At 53.4% G+C, this 20,193-nt stretch overlaps 1 protein-coding gene across 8 annotated transcripts in view; it reads left to right on the top strand.

Annotated features, from left to right (window-relative positions):
• Positions 1–20,193, top strand: part of CADM1 (cell adhesion molecule 1) — a 122,112-nt gene that overhangs the window by 90,516 nt on the left and 11,403 nt on the right. For 3 of the 8 annotated variants that reach the window (XM_054803201.1, XM_054803203.1, XM_054803204.1), the window contains exons 6-9: positions 2,868–2,967; positions 5,487–5,659; positions 9,515–9,586; positions 17,119–17,151. In XM_054803201.1, the coding sequence (XP_054659176.1) occupies positions 2,868–2,967; positions 5,487–5,659; positions 9,515–9,586; positions 17,119–17,151 (378 nt within the window). The remainder of the gene's footprint in view (positions 1–2,867; positions 2,968–5,486; positions 5,660–9,514; positions 9,587–17,118; positions 17,152–20,193) is intronic. The other 5 variants (XM_054803202.1, XM_054803205.1, XM_054803207.1 and 2 more) reach the window with 3 other exon arrangements.

Genomic DNA, 20,193 nt, shown 5'->3' on the forward strand with positions numbered 1-20,193 from the left:
GCCTGAAATTCTTAAAAAGTCACGGTTCGTAACGTTTACCGATGGCGCCAGGAGCGGGCCAGCAGCTCGCAGGAAGGACTTGGGGCAAAGGCAAGCGTGACTGGGAAGGGGGGGGCTCGTAGCATCGTAGAATCTTTAAGGTTGGAAAAGACCTCCGAGGTCATCGAGTCCAACCGTTTTGGCAACTTCCAAACTGGAGCGCGGTTCCCGCAGCGCGCCTGTTGTAAAAGGCATCTCATCAAACGCGGAATGGGTTCGTAATAAGTTTTTCAAATTGGTTGCTGCTGCAGTGTAACCTTTAGACTGCTGGTATTTAACCTTGTATATCACTCTTAGCTTTTGAATGAATTTAGCTTAATAAAGGCGCCTTATTAAATTACTAGGCTGGGTTTTTTAAGCCGCTCGGAATAGGCGTACTAGGAAATAGCTTGGGGTGGTTAGATCTAATTGGCTGCCGGTGGAGTATGTAGCGGCTTCGATGCATAGGCGCAAGCGCTTATTTTTCTGCCGAAATCGGGCGGAACGATATTCTGAAGCCCCCAGGTCGAGGATCTCGGGCTGCTGGTGGTAAAAACTCCGCTGCTGCTTGTCTTACTCCTTGGAAAGCACCGCAGCTTTACCAGCAAAGGCTACCGAACGCCACGATCCCGCCAGCGTAGGAACCGAGCTGGGGACCTCTCGCCGCTCGGCGTTTCCCAAAGCTTTACTTGCAGAGCCCGTAATCTGAAGAAAACGTGCTGACTTTGATCTGGGACGCGTAGCTGTAGAGCTACAGGTTATTTAAATGCATGCCTTTAAAAAAAAAACCACCAAAAAACCCAGGAACAAAAAACGTCACCACCCCATTCTTGGTCAAAGCGAGTGACATCGTTGAGCGCGTGCGCTACGGAAGCCTGGATTTCTGTCGCAGGTGACGTCTCTCCGGTGTCCCGCTCGGAACGAATGGTGCAGGTTCGCTTTGCTGCTTCGGTCTGTTTAACGAAGGTGCTGGGGCTGGCAAGCTGGAATGGAAGGGCCGGCATGCCGTAGCCGTGGGAGAGCTCGCTCAGTTTGCAGTTCGGCAAGCCTTCAGCGCATTCCTCTTGATTTCCATAAGTAATTGTCAGCTGGTCAGCAGCTCATTAGAAGCACTGAAATTTATCTAATGAAAACGGGATGGGAGCGGCAGGAGAGGCAAGCCGCAGAAGACGTTGCACAGAGCTTTCCCAGCGCAGGGAGCTCGGCGTCCCCGCGTACGTCGAGCTTGAAAGGTTTTCTGCTCTTTCTACAGCGCGGAGGATAATAACGTCCATGTTTCTGGCGCGGGCTCCTAGGTCCTGCCACAAAGCAAATAATAAATAGCGAGCAGATGGCCGGGGAAGGGGGGGTGGTGGGAATTGTGAATGAGAGCGGGGAGCGCGAGCACAGCGTTTTAAGATGCTGCTTGCGATTTACTCACTGCCGAATACCTGCTTTAACTCCTCTGCCCGCGTTTGTGTAAGCACTGGCGGACGCAGACCCGGTACGGTGTTTCAGCGCTGCTTTTTGCTCGCCCGTGCTTGTACCTCCTGGCCCCGGACCGCCTCGCTGCAACGGTGGAGCCCAAGTACGCCGGGGACAGGTCCCCGCTCCGGCATCTGGCCTGAGGCTCTTCCACCCTCCCATGAAGGGCTTTTTGCTTTTATTTCCACCCCCTTGCCTCAGCTCGCGCCTGGACCGCGCCGGTCGCTTCCACGTCCTTGTTTTGCACGCGCAGAGCCTTAAGCGTGTTTTCAGGCGCACCGATGTCGCCCGCGTTTCCCGGGGAATTGGGGCTCGACGCCCCCAAAGCATCGCTGTCCCTCTGCGGCTGCCGCCCCTTTCCAGCCCACGGAGATCCGTAGCTGGGAGAAGCATCTGTAACGGGGATTAGTTTATAAAATGTTTGTGCTACAGTCATCTCAGGAGAGGATTTACTCGTGTAGCGTATTCCATTACTGAAAATTATGAGAGTTTAAATTGGTTAAATCCTGACACGGATTTCCCCCCCTCCCCGATCTCTATTATTCCATAGGAAGCATGTTAATGAGTTAAACACAGTTAATAAAATGCAGCAAGCCAATATTTTTGGTAGCAGTTACTCTCAAAGGAAATAGAAACATTTAAATGGTATCAACCTTTATGCATACTGATTTTTTTGCCTGCCTTTGTTCCTTACAGTTGAGTAAAGTCCTGAAAAATATATACGGCTTAATGGCATTGGTGGCGCCGAATTGATTTCTTGCGCTGATAACATTTTAGCTACAGCTTAGATTGCGTTTTTAATCTGTGTTTCAGTTGTGGGAGGTAATGCATTTTTTAATTGTGGACTCCAGGTTTGTGGTACGGCTTTTTTTTCCTCTCTTTCTTTTTTTTTTCCTGCAGGGTCTTACTAAAGTGTTTTTGAGCTGGCTCCCTAACTATGAAATGCTCTCATTCTCTGTGTTTATTTTAGGCTTTAGAAGAGCTTCGTTTGGACGAAACAAAACCTCCCGTTGTTTAAACAAAAGCGGCAGAGGCCGTGACTTCTTTTTGTCTTTCTAACGAGCATCTCTTGCAAAGCCCAACGTGCTCACCTGCGCGGACGCCGCGCGGCAATACGTGACGCACCATAAAACCTCTCGACTCGGAGTGCCGCGGATATCTCTGGTTTCCCCTCAAGGCAAACGAGTTCCTTTTAGCTTGAGCGACTCCAGAGATAAACTCCAGGGCAGCACAAAACGCATTTCCCCAGGGAAGTGCGGCGCTTTGGACGGAGTGCTGAGAGGAGGAGGAGGAGGGTGGCAGCGGCGGCCGCCATCTCTCGCGTTGGGCGGGTGTCCGGTCCGGTTCGACGCGACGATTTACGAAGCGCTGTTTTTGTCCCGCAGATAAGCCTCAAGTGCGGGTTTCTCAGAATTACCCGGTGCAAGGCCTCACGAGAGAAGGGGAGCCGCTGGAACTGACGTGCGCAGCTTTTGGAAAGCCACAGTAAGTTGGATGCTCCCCACCTCAGGACGGGCCGGGTTGTTCCGGCGGCAACAGGGTCGTGCCGCGCAAGCGTGCCGACGCCGTTTGGCCTCTGTCGCAATTGCAGGCGCTCGATAACGCCATTCGCCGCCGCGAAGGCGATGTAACAGCGCGAGAGAGAGAGAGATGCTTTCTGCACCTGAGCGCCTGCTGCGCAGTTACGGCGGCCGGTTTGATTTGCTGTGATTCCCGGATAACCGCCGCTCAAAGAGCTCCTCCCGGCCGCCACGCAGCAAGCCCTCGGGTGCAGAAGGGAAAGGTCCCGCAACCATGCGCCTCGTCCCCCGCTCCGCCCAGGGAACGGCTTGGGTGGCCATCGGTTGCAATTAATCTGCAATTCAGTTAATTTTGAATCCTAACGAGGTGCCGGTACACCAGGGTTAAGGCTGGCACCGGAGGATCGAGCGCTCATAAAAGCGGCGTGGATCCCCCAGGTGAGGCAGTCTGTCCTTCTGCCTGTATCGACCACGCGATGATTTTCCCCCCCTTTTTGGTGGCCCGTCTGCTTTTTATGAAATGCAAGTTTTGCTCTTTCTCCCCTTCTTGCCGTGCCCTTGAGGCTTTCTTAGACAGCTGAAGAAATTTATGCATCAGGAAAATCCTGGCAAGGGAGGGTAGATTTTCTTCCACGCTTTCATTGTTGTTCTAATTTAAGTTGTTTTGTCGACTTTTTTTTTTTTTTAAAGTATTTCCTCTTCCACTTGGATTTAAGGCTGTCAAGTATTTACTATCTTCTTTTTTTTTTAAATTTTATTTCCGTCACGTTCATAAGATTTCCACAAACATCCCTGAAATCTGTCAAGCGTCTTCTTGGTAGCGCGCCCAGAGCTGAGGAGGTTTGGGGTACTGGCATCCTCCACCGTAGCGAACCTCCTCTCCCAGGTGGTTTTGGCGATTCCTGCTTCCCAGTCTCTTCTGACTCCTTCCCCGCGCATTAGGGACTGGCCGTTTTAATTTAGGTCCGTTTTAATACCTCTCCCCTGCTCAGAGCCCCTTTGCATCCCTCCCCCCATGGGTTGCTGCCGTTCCTCCCATTGGCCATCACCTGGGAATTTAACGAATAGGCTTCTTTACGGGGGTTTTTTGTGGTTTTTTTTTCTTCCTTTCTTTTTTTTTTCTTTTCTTTTTTTTTCTCCTTCCAGGCTATGAATAAGACATACACATGTTAAATAAGACAGATGCATCTCCCCGGCAGCATGCCACTTAACGTTACGGTGATGCTAGTAAACGCGCTAGGAATTGGCTTATGTAGGTCACTTCACCTGTGTCTCTCGAAGCGTAGGGAGATAGTCAGTAAAATAACGGGCTGTGTTTAGCTCCACGTTTTTAAGACAAAGAGTTTTCATGAAACCCTTTACGGAGGTTTAAGACGAACAGGGAAGTTTCTCCGGTTTCAACACAATCGTTTCAGTGCAGAATTGGGCGCTGGGGGAGGGAAGCCCTGAGAAAAGCAACAGACCGGAGAGCAGAAGTGTCTGTTTTGGCGTTAACCCAGCTATTTTGTTAGCTTAGACGCAAAAAACCCCGAGGCTATGCCAAAAGCGGGGAGGCAGCGCAACGGTGGCTTCCAGGACACCCGGGGCGAGACGGGTCTCCAAGGAGCTGGCTGCTGTGCAGGGACCCTCGGGACTCCAAAACCAACTTTAGAAAACCCTTTCTGCCCCTATTGAGGTGTAAACCCCAATTCCGCACTCTCCGGAGGCTCTGCTGCCCGTGCCGTGGCTTCCTGTGCCGACGGCTCGGCGGCGAGGAGGAGAGCGCCGAGCCCTCGTCCAAAACCAGACGTCGGCTCCGCGGCAGGCAGCCGATCCCCTCCTCCCCGCACCGCTTTCGCTCGGGGTTGTGTCCGTCCCGGGACGTTGGAAGCTCCGGAGCTGCCGCGTCGTGCCAGCAGCCTGCCGTTTGGGCACACGCTCAGAAAAGCCCGAGCTACGGGCTAACCTCCGGCGGCACCGGCACCTGGCGAAGCCCAGCTTGCAAACTTCGGAAGTGGGCAGGCTGGAGACTCTTGTTTGTGCAACTGTTGTTGCATAAAGCTCCCCCTTTTCAGAGCTCGCTGTCGAGTCGCCCTGAACGACGCTGCATTTTAATTCCGTGCTGCCCGGGTCCGCACCCCGAGCGCCCTGTGGATGCACGCTGAGTCCACGGCCTCGAAAGATTTTAGGCTTTCTGGATAAGCGAATGATTAACCACTAATGAACTTTCTTCCCGCTTGCAGTAGTGTTTTCAGAAAATTTAAGGTCTGGATACAGTTTCCTGTGGGGTTAAAATAAATTTTAAATTGAGGAAGCCCGGCAGCATCTGGGCTTGAGTAGTGGCGGGGCGGGGGGCAGGGGGGGAGGAAAAAAAAAAAAGTATGTGTTATTTCTTTACAGTTTTTCTTGGTTTGGGCTTTCTGTCTGTGGATGAACTATTGAAGATGCCATCTTTACCGTAGGAAAATAGTAATGTGACTGTTTCTTTTTCTCCCTCCTCTGTAGGCCTACGGACATGAGGTGGTTAAGAGTAGATGATGAGATGCCTCAACACGTTGTAGTGTCTGGTTCAAACCTTCTCATTAGTAACCTAAACAAAACAGATAATGGTACATACCGCTGTGAGGCTTCAAACGCGGTGGGGAAATCACATGCGGATTACATGCTGTTTGTATACGGTACGTGAGAAAAACCACCGTTCTTCTAGACTCGTTTACACCTAATTGCACCATACCGCGCTCTGAAAGCTTTGACACGAGTTAACGTTTTGCTTAACGCAAGATTTCCAGGCAGCTCCCCACACCGTCTACGTTATCCCAGGCTGGGGTAGGGGCTGGAACACCATTCCTTTCGCTCCTGTAAGTCGCGGCGGCTTGCCTCGGGTGCGGAGCCCGGTCCGGTGCCCGGCAAGCTCCTTCCTCCGGAGCCGCGCTCCCAGGCTCGCCATGGCACTCGCGTGCTGCCCGGTGAAGCGTAAGGAGGAGCCAGAGCAGGGGCACGGGGAGAACGGTGAAGTTCTCTGGCCCGACGGTTCTCCTAGGGCTTCTCCAATATTTCCTTTGCCTTTTCGTAATACCGTCTCCAGCAGCGGTCTGGGGCGGGGGCTCTCCGAGGCTTTTGCTTAGCCAGTTAAATTGCCCACGGATCAGCCGGCACCCCCAGACGATGACAAACCGGGGAATAAACCGGAGGCACCACACCTCTGAAGCCTGTCTGTGGCTGCGGAGCGGGCTCTAAAACGTGCCTCGGCATCTTTTTCCCGGGCTGTTACGCGCCTGCTCCGGTGCTTCGGTTCCTCCCCGTTGTTTTGCCATTGCTGTAGAGCCCCATGCTCCTGCCGCGGGGCGCTGCATCTAATAAAGGCTCAGCAGTAGGTGCTCGAGGAGCGATCCCCCGGCCTGATGGGGAGCGATTCTCTTGGGCTGCGTACTCAAACTCTGCCTGTTTACGAGCGGTTGTTGCGTGGCCGGGCTAAGCTGGTGGCGGGTGTCGCCTGTGACTCGGAGGGGACCGTAACTTGCTTTGGTTTGACGTTCATTCCATGCCACAGCCGCTTGAAGCTCTGCAGTCCCAAGTTCTCTCGCGCTTGCTCCGATCCGGAGAACTAGGTGACGTCGCCTGTCCAAATGCCGCTTGCACGCCAGCCGTTTTCAGCCCGGTCTCAGAAACTTGCCCAGAGACAGAAGACAATACCAAAACCGCAGCCTCGAGCTGGAACCGAACTCAGCTGCCACGCCGTATGGGTAGTTCTCTGGTAGCTCCGCAAGGCTCCAGTCTGCAAAATGCAGTCAGATACGCGTTTATGGTGGAGTAACTCGAACGCTCGTGGTACTAAAAAAAATTAAAAAAACCCACTACCACCTTGTTCACATCGGCATTTAAAGGAACGGCTACTGCCGTGGAGAAGCAATAAAGAAGCAGGGGCGCGGGCAGGTCTCCGTGAGATTAAAACTATGGCGAGCTGCTGCCACGAAGCGGTTGCAGACAAGGCAGTGTCATTCCCTGTATCGCTCTGTGTACCTTTTTTTGGCCCAAGTGAGCGCTGGCTCAAGCCTCACTGGCGTTTACCGACCCGGGACGTAGAGCTCAGGGTAACTCTCAGACGCCCTTGGTAATTATTCCGCGTTTTGGACGCGGGCGAGAGCTAGACCACGCAGGACATCCTCAGTGCCGCTCCCGCTCAGGGTTAAATCCCGCCGGAGGAGAGCCGAGGCAGCGTTCTTTCACAGGGGATGCGAACCTGCGGACCCCAGGCGTCTGGCAGCTGTTTTGGCCACCCAGGGGAGGGCTGTCGGGAGCTCGCGGTCAGACGATGGTTTTGCATCCCATCGCGTCCCGTTTCTGCACGTTTGGGAGTGTTCCGCTAGGATCCGGCACTCCGGACGGTTGAGATGGAGTCTTTTCAACCCTGAACGTACCTCGGGTCAGCGCTGAAGGAAACTTCCGCCGCTGGCATCGAGCGTGCCGCTCCCGGCCGCGGAAGGCATGGAGGTCTCCGGCCCTTGGCACCTTTCCCTGCTAAAAGATGGCAAAAACGGTAGCGGCACGGGAACCCGTGTCCTTGCAGACACGTCTCCGTGAAGGTTGGTGGGAGGACGTGCCTCGCTGCTCGTCCTCTGCCTCACCCTCGCCGCTCGTCGGTGCAGAAGCTCCCCCCCCAAATCACCTTAACGTGGGGAACGGGGGAATTTTGGGGAGACGGCGTCGGAGGGCAGTAGCGATAGCAGGGCAGGGCCATGGTCTCCGTGCCAAGGGGGGACATCTGCAGTGAAACACGGGGGTTTACGGGCAAATGGCTGACGGCAGCCAGGGCTTGCAAAACCGCCGCTGCTGCGCTGCGCTTAACGCACCTTCCCCCCCCGCCCCCCCTCTGTGCACGTGGTCTGAGGACGTCTAATCGCATCGGCACACACCGAAAAGGTGTTTATTTTTAAAACTCGCTTCACGCTTCTCCTCCCTGTGGGAGCGAGCAGACACGTTTGCTAGAAACTTCCAGCGCGGTTAGCACACAGTCGTTTGGGGGGTGGTTTGGGGGGTTGGGTGGAGGGGGTTTTTTCTTTTCTTTTTTTTTTTTTCCCCAGGGAAGAGTCTTGCTGCATAGCATCCCCCCCGTGCAGTCTGGTGAAAGGCCAGGGGCTTTCTTCCCCCAGTTCTGCTGTGCTCGCAGACGTATGTATTAACGAGCGAGCGAGCGAGAAGCACCCTATCGTTAAGCGTAGGGACCGGGATGCTTCGGATGTAGGGGAGGGACAATAACCGCTTATAACGTAACCGTAAATAAGCGCTCCCCAGCAAAGCGAACTCCGAGGTAATGTTTCTGAGCTTGGGGGAAGTTGCACGGGGTATAATGAAGGTGCAGCAGATCATTAAAAGTTCAGCTGTGTTAATTAGGGAGTCTGAGAGAGCTTGCTTGGAGATAAAAGAGTAGCAGATGCGTTAGCGCTGAAGAGTTGACGTGCTATAGAGGAAACCTAAAATCAAAAGCCCACGAAACGTTTCGCGCTCTGCCAATCCGTAGTTCAAAGTCTTCCCGACTACTTGGCATATTCAGTTTGATCATCTGGGCATCGATACGGTTTTTTTAATTTTTTTTTATTTTTAATTTTTTATTATTATTATTTTACATCTTCTCATATCTACCTTCTCCTGCCCAGTAATTTGACGAGGGGGTGCCCCCATACGTAGGATAAATTCTGGGAAGAGCGGCAGCGTTTGGGTCTCGACAGGTCAAGAACACCCGAGAAGCGGTTATCGGTCACGGACAGAAACATCCCCGCGCCTGCGTTTCTCATTAACGACGCACGGGTAGCCAAAGCCAAGAGCGTGCGACTGAAACCGCCAGGAAAGGCTTGATCTCTGTTTGCCGGGAGGATCTCGGCGGAGTCCTTCATTCCTCGAAACTGATGTTTAGTGACCACGTCCTGGCTTCTTTGTACTCGTTGCTCTCCCCGAAGTAGCTTTTAGCATCCTGCTGACGCGTATTGGCAGTTGGCGGCCCGGGGAAGAGAGCGCGATGTACCGGTACCCAGCCCCTTGAAGCGCAGCAAACTTCCCACCTGGATTTCCAAGCGTCCGCGTAGAAAGCCCACAAAGCACCACCGTGTCTCTCTCTGTACACGTAAACTGTTCTTTCTGTTGTGGAAAGTGTGCAGTTTATTTTTCTTATGCCTCTCCCATTCCATTTCTCTCTCTCTCATTGACTAATTTATGCTGGGTTTTATTTGTTTATTTTATTTTTATTTTTTTTTTTTTTAGCATTGTAGAAAGCAAGGGGGGGGGAGGGCAGGGAGTTTCGGGGCCAGATTCTGCAGCTGGAGTAAGCCAGGGACGCGGGTTGAGCTGGGAGCCGTGTCCAGCTGCTGAGGATCTGGCCCGCTGTCCTTAAAGCCAGCTGGGCTGAGCCACCTGGTTTTTGAGGAGGAAAAGCCGTGCCGCTTCTTAGCGTCCTTGTTTTTCTCTGATCGCTGTTGTGTTCTGCTTGGTTTTTTTCTTAATTTGCTTTTTTATTATTTTCCTTTTTATATTTTATCCAGATCCCCCCACAACTATCCCTCCTCCCACAACAACCACCACCACTACCACCACCATCCCTACCACCATCACAGGTATGGTACCTTCATAACCATTGGAAATGTCCTGAATGTTTATTGTCTTTTGTGTATGTAAGCAGAGCGTGAAGCCTGGGGAAAAACAACAAACAAATCGCTTGCCTTTTTCGCTTTTTTTTTTTCTCTCTCCCCCTTCCCCCCCCACCCCCCCTTCCCTCCCTCCCCTCCCCACCCCTCCCAAAAATTCACCCACCCTACCATGTGAGTCCCGGTCCGGCGGTTCGGGTTGGATGGTCCTTACCGCGGGTGTTTCTGAAAGGCGGCAGAAAAAGCTGCTAATTTGGTTCCCGGTGGCTAATCCTGGGTACTTCCAGAGCGGGGATGCCAGCAGCCCTGGGGCTCGTTTCCTAGGGGCAGCCGTTGCAGCCTCGAGCCCGTCCGTATCGACTTCTGAGCAATGCATGCTCGGAAGCGGAAAGCTCGGTCTGTAGCAGTTTAATTCCCCGCGGGTGACTCGAGATGCTTTTCCTCATGCCTAGCTGTCCGGTCCGTCTCTCCGCTCAGTCCCCTACCTCGCTCTCCCAGAAAAGCGAATCCCGCCAGCCCTTTTTTTACCGAGTCGAACACACCCTTTTTGAGGAGCCGGCCTTTAGCATTGATGAGTTTTTCCCTGTCTTGCGAGACAAGAGGAGTAAAACCAACCCGCTGACCATGGGGCGCCTCTCTCTCTTACACGCATCCGCCATCCTTCCCCGCTACACCCAACACTCTCCGCTCATAAGGAAAGGCCGTTCCGATTTATTTCTCATCACTTGCATTGTCACGTTCCTGATCTCTCCTATGCCGACTGCTGCTTTTGCTTTTGCTTTTGCTTGCTTTTTTTTGTTGGGTTTTGGGGGGTTTTTTTGTGTTTGTTTGGTTTTTGAGGTGGAGGTGGCAAACCGAAGGTGAGAAGGGACCGTTGAATAGCTAACAGCATCACGTTTATTGTTGCTGCAAGCCATCCCCTCTGTAAATGCCTTCACGTTTTATTTGCTTTCATGACGTTGCTCCGCTGACTCTAACCGTCCCGCTCAGGCTGTTTTCCGGCTTCTTTCCTCCCGAGGTTTTTGCAACTGAGTCAGGCTCCGCTGGCGTGGATGAGCAATCGAAGTCTTTCTTCCAAAAAAAAAAAAAAAAACCCAACCAAAAACAAACGTGCCTTAACGCGCACGGTGCGCGCGCCGTCCGCCGCCGCATTGTCCGGACCTTGCCGTTCTCTGTCTTCCTCTTTCCAGGTGGTTTTTGGTAACGCCGACCTCCAGGCACCCGAGGTTGGATGCTGTGCCCTGAACGCTTTCCCATTTTCACGATTTGGTGCCTTTGTTTCGAGTCTGTTTTTAATTTCTAAAACCTAACAGCCTTTCGTTTCAGAGTAGCTTTCAGACTTGATTAAGGTCTCCTTAAGAGCCGTTTGCAGAGAAACTCGGGTCCCGCGTGTCTCAGCGTGAATGCACACACACACACGCGTGCGCGTGCGTGCGTACGGTTTTCTTTTGGTTTATGGCAATTTGTTAATGCTTTCAGTGTGTTTTTTCGGAAGGCGAAAAGGAAGAATTTGTCTCGCTGCTTGACTGACCCCGTTACCTTTGTGTCAGTGCCTGCAAACGTCCGTGGCTGTCCTTTTCCCCGGGAACCGGGTTGTTACCAGCCCCTTGTTGCAGGGATCGCCCGAGGACCCCCGCGCGCTGTCCTCGCCCCCCGCTCCAGGCTCCGAAGCGGAGGTTCTGCCCGAGGAACAGCGGGTTTGCTCTTTGCTCTTCCGCTGCAAGCCTTGCGACTTGACTTTCCAGTGGCCTCTGGGCTTCTAGGCTCTCCGCAGCAGCAGCAGCAGTTTTCTAGCTTTTTCACCTCTAAAATAAGAAGGGGAGGTGTGCAGGGGGGTGGGGTGATGGTTCTTCAAGTCGTTCCAGCGGTTACTGCGCATGGCGTGTAGGAGGAAGACTAGCTAATGCTGAGAAGAGAAGTTTTTATATTCCTTCCCGACAGCCACCTAACGCTGAGTCCTCCTGACGCGCGTCTTCACATCTCGGGCCCGCATGCGCGGCGTGCTTTTCCCGCAGAGTGCAGCCAAGGCTTCGCCTCCCTTCGTTGTGCAGGCACGGGCACCCGCGTGTATTCCGGCCAGCGAGCGGGCGGGACGAAACTGCAGCAAACTTTTCCTCCTCAAAGACTCTGTAGCTGGAAAAAATCGGGTCAAATTAGCGTAATCTCTGGAATTACATAGCATAGCAGCGTCGCTAGGCTTTTTAGACAATCGATGCCGTGATTCCCATCATCGCCGCAACGTGGAAATACTCTCCGTAGCCCGACCCAAGTGCTTCAGTAGCAGGCGGGCGTTTCTTGTCTCTGCCGGCAGGCTGGGTGCGAGTCGGCCGGTTGGGTTGAAAAGCGTTCCTTGGGACCAGGGGACTTGAAACCTGTTTTATTTTGCCTTTTCCCCGCTGCTTCTTGTTTGATACTGGCCTGGTTTGTGTCCTCTGACACCACAGAGTATTTCTAAAAAACGGTTGTCTTGCTTTAGTTAAACAAAAAAAAAAGGCAGAGAGAGACCTGCAGCCAAACAGTTCCCATGTCCAGAGCCCGGGTTCTAGGCTCATCTCGTCTCTAGCAGCTGCCCGTAGGAAATTACGGTCTTGGAAGTGTTTCTTTTGAGTTACTGGGGATAACTTGTCCTGGATTCATTTTCCCCTCCTAAAACTCTCCAAGAGAACAGTCTGAAAGGAGGACTGCAGCAGTTGCCACTCCGTGTGCATGGTAAGTTACTCCTCCTGCGCAGGCTCCGATGACAGACCTCTTTTTTTTGTGGCGTTTTGTTTTTTTTTTTTAAACTCGCTCACACGCAGTGTTTCTACTCTAGTTTCCAAAACAGCACGACCTTTAAAGCTTTTCCTCTGTCACTGTTGCTTCGCTTCGGCGTAGGTGCTTGAAAAGCTTTCCCGCGTGGCGGTTTGATCTTTTCCGTATACCCTCCAAGTGCATTGATATTCCGCCCGTCCTTTGGTGTTCCAGCTGTTATCGCTGGCAAGCCCTTTTTTATCAGTCCAAATTGTCCTTGCGGCTTTGTTCATTAAGATGTACGACGCGATACAGCGGAGCAAACCGCATAATTTGAATTACCCCTGGAGTCGGCCCTTGAAAGGCTGGTTCTGGGCAGCTGTTGTTTCCTGGGAGACTGAGGTTCTTAACAATAGCAGAGCCCTCGTCTTTGGGCTCAGAGCAGAGCGTTTCAGCCTGCCTTTTTCAAGCGTCGCTTTGCTGCCTTCTGGTCTTGCTTAGCACGTACGCCCCCGCGCCCCGGGAGCCGCGATATTAGTCGTACGTGCAAATTTGCGTTTGTCGCGCTTTTCTCCGCAGATGGATCGGGCAGGTGTCTTGGCAACAGGTTCGGCGCAGACCCAGGGGTGCGATGCGCACACACGCTTACCGGCGTTTCGAGCCTTGCGGCGGCCGCGGCCAATTCCGCAAAGCCCCCGCCGCCCCTCTTGCAGCTGGCAAGCTGGCCGATTCCCTGGTGGCCCCTCTTTAATGCCGCTCGCGACCCTGTTTCAAACCCCACCGATCCCCGAGAGCACGGGGTAGCACCCAGCCCGCCCTGTGGAAACGCTGGGGGTTTCTACAAGCAGGAGCGAGCGGGCGAGGAAAGCGAGGAAAATGATGGGGTTTACCCTCGGTGGAAGCGCCGCCTTTTCCGATCGCGTGAAAACCTGCAGTTGCCCGGGGTTTGTTCCAACAGGATAACCCGAAAAGGCGGAGGGCGGCAAGAACGCGGCGAAAGTCGTTCTTTGCTCGGGTTGCCTCGCGGTAGGAGGTTGCTTCGCGGGAGGCGAAGAGGCAGCGTGGGGCTTACCGCGTACGGTACGTGCGGGCAGGTCGGCAAGAGCCGCCGGGCAGCTCCTGGTTTGCTACCGGCTTGCAACGTGCCCGGGTGCTCGATGCCACCGTGCAGGGCGGCTCAGCCGGGCAATTTGTTCCTTCCCCCCCACCCCGATTATTTATTATTTAACTTTTGCTTTCCACCGAAGCTTCTGCGCGTCCCTGGGAAAATGTCAAGTTAATTTAAAGACGATCCCGCGCTCTGCTGACATTTTCGTCCGGGATGCGACCACGTTAAAGGGAATAAAGGGAGAGGGATTAGCTGGCAGGCCTGTTACAGGAAATAAAACGGAATAGAATTCAGCCCGTTTTGTACCACGACCCGCCGGTAGCAGGCACGGCGCTGTCACGTCTGGTCTCACCGGGGGCGATGGGGGGCTTTTCGTAGGGTTTTTTTCCCCCATCCCCCCTGAAGAAAGCAGAAGGGCTGTCGGCCGTGCTGCGTGGGGAAGGGCAAGTTGGTGAATTTAACGTTGCTGCTGGGTTTTTAACATTCCTCCATCGTGCTCGTTCTGTTTGGGGCTGCGGGCTAATTAGGGACGAGCCGAAAGGGCCCGGTCTGTCAGGTGGCGTGAAGCTGGGAGAGAATCCGTTCTTAAAAATGAGGAGGCTTAGCCATGGGGCTCGTGGCTCCAGTAAACGTGGCCCAGGTGCAGCAATCTCATAGACAGGCGTGCGCGTTCCTGCGGCGAGCGCCTTGAACTCGGTGTCGTCCGAGTTTTCTTAGCTGGGCGGATAGCAGCGTCTGGATGGCGAGAGCGCCGCGCTGGGGTCGTGGGACCGACGCGGGGCAGAAATCCCCGTTAGGCGAAATGCGCAGCTTTGCAGAGGCCAGCGGTTCCTTTCTCGTTAACAATAAACCAGTCCTCTGGTGAGTTCTCGTGCATGAATTTTGGTTTTTGGAAGACCGTTGCCTTGTTTTGCTTCCCCCCCGCCCCCGTAGGGCATGTTCCGTTGTCCTCCTGATGAAAACCGGGACGGGAAAGACTTTCTGGTTGGTCCGCATTAGAGGAGGAGAGGTGGTTTTTCTTCTAGGGCCCCAGCGTTAAGAGACGTGCCTGTTCTGGAAAGCGAAGTGGAACGTGCCTGGAGTTCAGGAAAGCGCGTCTCAAGTTAGCCGATCCGCCCAAAAATTCTGGGTCGCCTTAGCAGCGGCGTTCCAGTTCCGGGGATGCTCCCTGCCTCCCGCCTGAGGCCGAGCAGCGGGGGGGTTTGCAGTACACGCAGGTTTTGACCCGTATTCATTCATTCCGCACCAAAGCAGCAGCGACGATTTTCCTCTCCTCGGCCGTGCGGGGAGGGGTGGGGGGGTGTGCATGCCTTGCTTCGTTTTAACAAGAGATTATTCCTCTCCGGAGCACGGCGTGCGTACAATCCTTCTTCTCCAAGAAGAGTCTCTGGGATTGAAATGGACTTCCAGAAAACTCAGTCTAAGCTTTAACTGGTCTGTGTTTCCTACTGCAACCATCCAACCCATCTGCTAATCATAACTTTGTCATTCCAGCCACAGCCAACGTGTTGTTTGACTTGGATATTTGTTCGCGCTTACAGCCGCTTGAGAACTTTATTTTTTGTAACCTGTCGGTCTCTGTCCCCAGCCGGGGAAGCGAGATGCACTGTCCAGTTTGCACTGTTTCTCGACTGATTATCTCTTCCAGCACATGAATACAAGTTTGCTTTCAGCAGATTCTCTATTTAGCGTGAAAGCTGACGTCACTTTTTTTTTCTGGTTTGGTTTTTTGTGGTGTTTTGTTTGTTTTTTTTAATTTCAGGAAGACAGTAAATTGAGACTATTTAGAGATGCCGAGATGCTATCTCAGGAATTAATACTCGGTTTTACAACCCTTTCTATCTAAACAACAACTTTCCCCACACGCACGCCCCGCCTTCACCACCCTTTTCACCGCTGGCTTGGTTAAAACGAGGCATCGTGTGGGGATCGCTGCCCGATAACAAAGACAAGCCCCTGCTCTTGTTCTCCTTTTTTGGGGGGGTTTTTTTGGGGGGTTTTTTTTGCTTTGGAGGGCTTCCCTTGCAGCCTCCACCAGAGCTCCCAGCAGGAGAACCAGCGCTCGCGTCTTTAAGCGTGCATTAGATTTGCTTGCCGAGATGGGGACGGGAATACGTTGGCAGTGGAAACAGGCTAATGACAGCTTGACGGTCTGTTATGCAAATCTGGGCGCAGTTTGTTCGATCGTGCAGGGGTTTATTTGTTTTGCTTTCGTAATTCAGGCATGTAGACCTTGTATCTGTAAGTATTGTGCGTTCCTTGTACGATCCTTGTTCTTCACCGGTCCTTCGGAAATTCAGACCTGGGCTGTCCTCAGCTAAATTGCAAAGGAACAGGTCCTCCTTTTTCCACTGCTGCCTCTGAACGTGCAGGAGGACACCCCCCACCCCCCGTCCTCCCCCCAGGGTTCTCCGGAGCAGCACGTTCACGAGGGGAAACACCGACGCGAATTGTCCCTTTGTTGCTACCAAACTCCAGCTCGGGGCTGCTCCGCAGAAAAAGGCGGTGGAGCGCTTCCTCCCCGCTCGCTCCGTCCGTTTTACTCGTTCAAACATTGCCTGCACCAAACTGAGGAGAGACGCACAAAACCCTGCCTCTGCTGTCCGCGCCCGCGCCGCGGCTTTGCCCTCGGCTCCGGGAGCATCCCGAGGGATCGAGAGGAGGATGCGCAGAGCCGGCTGAAAAGAGAGTGAGTTTCAGGAGCTGGGGAAAGCCGGCGAACGGGGATGAATATGAGGGAGGCAGAGGAGGCCATCGTCAGGAAAAGCCCTCGGATTTGGCTGGGTCCTTAAAACCGCCTGCTCCGAATGCCCGCCGCGAGATGAAACTTGTCTCCGTTGCTCCCAGCAGGTCTCCCGCGGCACACAGCACGTACGCAGCAGAGTCGGCTTCGGACCGACGGCCGAAAAGACCCCGCTATATTTTAATTACTGATAACTGTTCAGCGGTTAGCTGTTGCGAGAGAGGGAGCGGTAGCGTCTACCTGCCTTTGCCCAGTCCAGGAGAACGGGGTTTTCGTGCTGAAAAAAAAAACCAACCACAAACCAACCTGCGCATCTTACGGGTGCGTGGTTCGGTGTGATTTTGAGGAGCCCCGTCATTTTGAGCACCTGAAACAGTCCGGGTTCAGAGGCTGCGCCGATGATGTGCTTGGGGCTTTCCCTGCATTGGACGGAGGCAGGAGAAGAGGTGGAGGAGGCGGATTGGGCATGGCCCCGGCGCTTTGGTGAAGGCAATGTTTGAATGTGTAAAAAGTCTTCCCCCCACCCTGAGCTCCAGCTCTTTGTCCCGGTCTTGAGCTTCTGTTTTGGCCCCCAGCAACTAAAGGGTTGGTGTCGGCGTTCTCCCCCGTCTCCTGTTCCCCCGACTTTGCAACTGCCAGTAATTGTCCTGGCAAGGTCCTGGAAAAAAAAAAAAAAAAAAAAAAAAAGAGAAAAATTTACTGTTTTCCTCAGGCTCATAGCTTTTGAACTGGAGGCATGTCTTCTAAACAGTGCAACTCACTTCAAATGCTTTTTGCCTTTCATTTTATTATTGCTTGTCACGCAATGTTCTTTGAAAGCTTGCTCATATATTATCTGTTCCATTTTTTCCATTTTCCCTTTTTTTGCATGCTGTTCCTCCTGTTTCTTCCCTTCCTCCAATCCTCTGTTCCCGTGTGTAGACACAACGGCGACGACAGAACCGGCAGTTCACGGTTGGTATCACATTCCTGTTTATCTTATTTCTCAGCGCTGCTGCTGAGTGGCAAGACAAGCCTGGGAAGGGAAAGCAAAAAAGGGAAACGCAGTCTTCAAGGGAAAAAAAAAACGTCTTTCAGGTGGACTCATCTCACCCATTTAACAGTGGCTTTAAGGCTGGAAAGTCTTGCCCGGTCTCGTCGTTTCTGTGGTCAGCCTCGCGGCCGGTGGTCCTGGCGCCTCATCCCCCAAGCCCTGTGGAAATGAGCGATTCCCCGCTCGCCTCCGCCTGGCTTTCAGGAACAGGGATTCGAATTTAATGTTTTTAAGAGGTGCTTGGAAATCCGGAGCCTTTTTTTTTTTTTTTTTTTTTTTTTTCTTTTTTTTTTTTTCACAAGGGTTTACGCGACCACGCGTCCGGCGGGTCGGTTCGTTCTGGGGATGCTCTGCGGAGGAGGTCAGCGGTGAAGTTTGCATCATTGCGCTGCAGAAGGAGATTTGGAAAACAGACAGCAACACGTTCCTATCGGCATAGCAGTCTAGCAAAGTAACCCTTCTCGTCCGCTCCAGGCAGTCTAGCTAACAGCTTGACAGCTTCCTCAGCTTCCTACGTTGTCAGAGTGAGTCTAAATAGTCGCTGCGGACTGGAAGTTGAGCACGCCGTGGTTTTGGCACGAGCTCGCTTTTCCGCTACAGAACCAAAACCTCTGACAATTTCGGTTGAAGCTGCTCCATATTTGAGCTTGCTATTTTAGTTGCTTTTCACGCTGATAAATCAGCCGTCGCTGGTACGGACGGAAAGCTGTAAGGCACAACAGCCTCCCTCTCTTTTTTTTTTTTTTTTTTTTTTCCCAACAAGGCGTATGTCGGGCAACGATGGAGGGAGGACCAAGTCGGGTCACGGCCAAGTAGCGAAGGAAGCCAGACTCCATCCCCCTTTTTTACTCTCTTAAGGCCCGTGATTCCGGCCGCAGCGAGCGTTTTGTACCGCACAGGAACGGTTGCGAGGCGTCCTGCTTCGGCGCTGCTCTGGTTCGGCTGGCACGCTCTGCCTTCAGCGCTAGGATTCGCTGGGAAAAGGTGGAGATTTGGCCTGCAGTCTCAGAAAGTAGTATATTTTTTTTTTTCTGTTTTTCTCGGGCAGCCCTCGGTGCAGGTGTTGATCGCCCAGTTTGGGAAAGGTCAGGCAGCCCTGACTTTGTGACGCCAGCGTGACTCCTGACGTCACCCGCAGAGGTCTCGGCGAGCCTTTTCTGACGCGCAGCCGGTGTTCCTCTGGCGCCAAGGCAAGCCGGGAAGGCAGAGCCGCGAGGCTGCAGCGCGGGGCCGGGGGGTGGTGCAGAAGGGGCCAGCCCTTGCCCATTTCTGCCGACGCAATTCCCACCGGCTTCCATCGGTTTTGGGGGTTTTTTTCCCTAGTCGCCCCAAAAAAGCGCCCGTTTTTGCCTCTGTTTCCGCCTCCGCGGGGGGGAGGACCGCCGCTGCGAGGAAGCTGACGGCCGAAATGACGAGTGCTACCAGCCGAACGCGCTGCCGCAGACTTTCCTGCCCTAAAACCCAGGCGGCTGGTCCTGCCGTTGCCTGCGCCTGCCCTCCTGGGGTGCTTTTCCCCTGAAGACTCTGGGGTTTCTTTCCAAGCTTGTGTTGCTGGAGTGTGTATGGAGTATACCAGGTGTTTCTGTATGTTGGCCATTTGTTCTTACCGATGTCCGATGGGAGTGAGCATGTCTGTGAATGACTAGAAATGCATGGGCATGAACTGCAGCCAAATGGATTTTCTCCAAAAACGATTTCAAATGAATTGGGGGAAGAAAAAATACCAAAACCAAAGCAAAAACCAAAAACCAACCAACCAACAAAAAAACCAAGCACCAAAACCAAAAAGCCACCCAAACCAGAGATTGCTAGCAAAGAAAACGAAATGTAAGGCTAGTGTGGACCCAGCATGATGCTTCAATCGGGGAAAGGATCTTTCAGTAATTTACTTTTTTGGAGCGTATCCTAGAGGACTGGGGGGGGGGAAGGAGTCCTGTATGTGTGTGCATGTAAAAGCGGTAGCGAAGCCCCTGCCATTCCTGTTTCCTTCTGGAATGGAGTTGACGGCAGCGATGCATGAGTGACTTAAAAGCACGAACGTTGTTAACTCTTTTGTTGAACAAGATGAGAGCTTAACTGTAAATTTTCTGATGCACTTTCTCCTTTCTCTGCACTGTTCATTGCCAGAACTCCAATAACAGCATGGTCATGGCCGGCAGGAAGGCTTGTGCTTCTGCTGCACCGCACTAAGCCGGGTTTAGCGAGCTTAAGCCCTCCTTCCCTCTCCTTTTGCCCTTCCCGGTGTCAGGGTGCCGGCGGGGCTGAGATCGCAGCTCCCTGCCCGTTTGCCGCTGAAAGACGGGCACACCTCAGCGGAGCCGGGAGAGTAACGTCTCCGAGAGTCCGCCACCGCCGAATCCAGAGAGAAAGCACTTCTTTTTCTGCTGTGCCCTTCCTTTTTTCTTCTCGCCCGCCCCTCTCCCCCCCGCTTCAAAACCGACGTGCGAGTTTTTCGTTTCCCAGCCGCCGGGGAGCTCGGCCCTTGCGGGGCCGCTGCCTGCCGAGGAGCCCTTCGGGCTGGATGCCCGGCTTCACGTTTTGCCCCTCCTCTGCCCCCCCAGCACGAGCGCAGGATGCGTGCGAGGGGCCGCGACCGCCTACGCGATGCCCTTTGGCCGCAATCAAAGTGGTGGCTTAATTTTTGTCACTTTTCCCACACACACCCACACCCCCCCACCCCGGATTTTGACCCAAATTTCCCCCAAAGGGTTTTTCAAGACCCCGTGTCCGCTGCGAGGGGCTCCGCTTGCAGCGTGGCTGTCTCGGGGCAGCCCCGCGCCTACGCGTGCACGGCCACGGGGAAGCTCGCAGAGCTGCTTTTCATCTCAGAGACCGGGCGCTGCTGCCTCAGCGCAGGCAGGAATTCTGCTCGGCCTCCCGAAAAAAGGTAGGGTGGAAAAAGGAAAAAAAAATTAAAAAGGAAAAAAAAAAAAAAATCTCTTCCGAAGCTGGCAAAGCAGGAA

The sequence above is a fragment of the Grus americana genome, chromosome 24 (assembly GCF_028858705.1).
Source record: "Grus americana isolate bGruAme1 chromosome 24, bGruAme1.mat, whole genome shotgun sequence".
NCBI lineage: Eukaryota > Metazoa > Chordata > Aves > Gruiformes > Gruidae > Grus > Grus americana.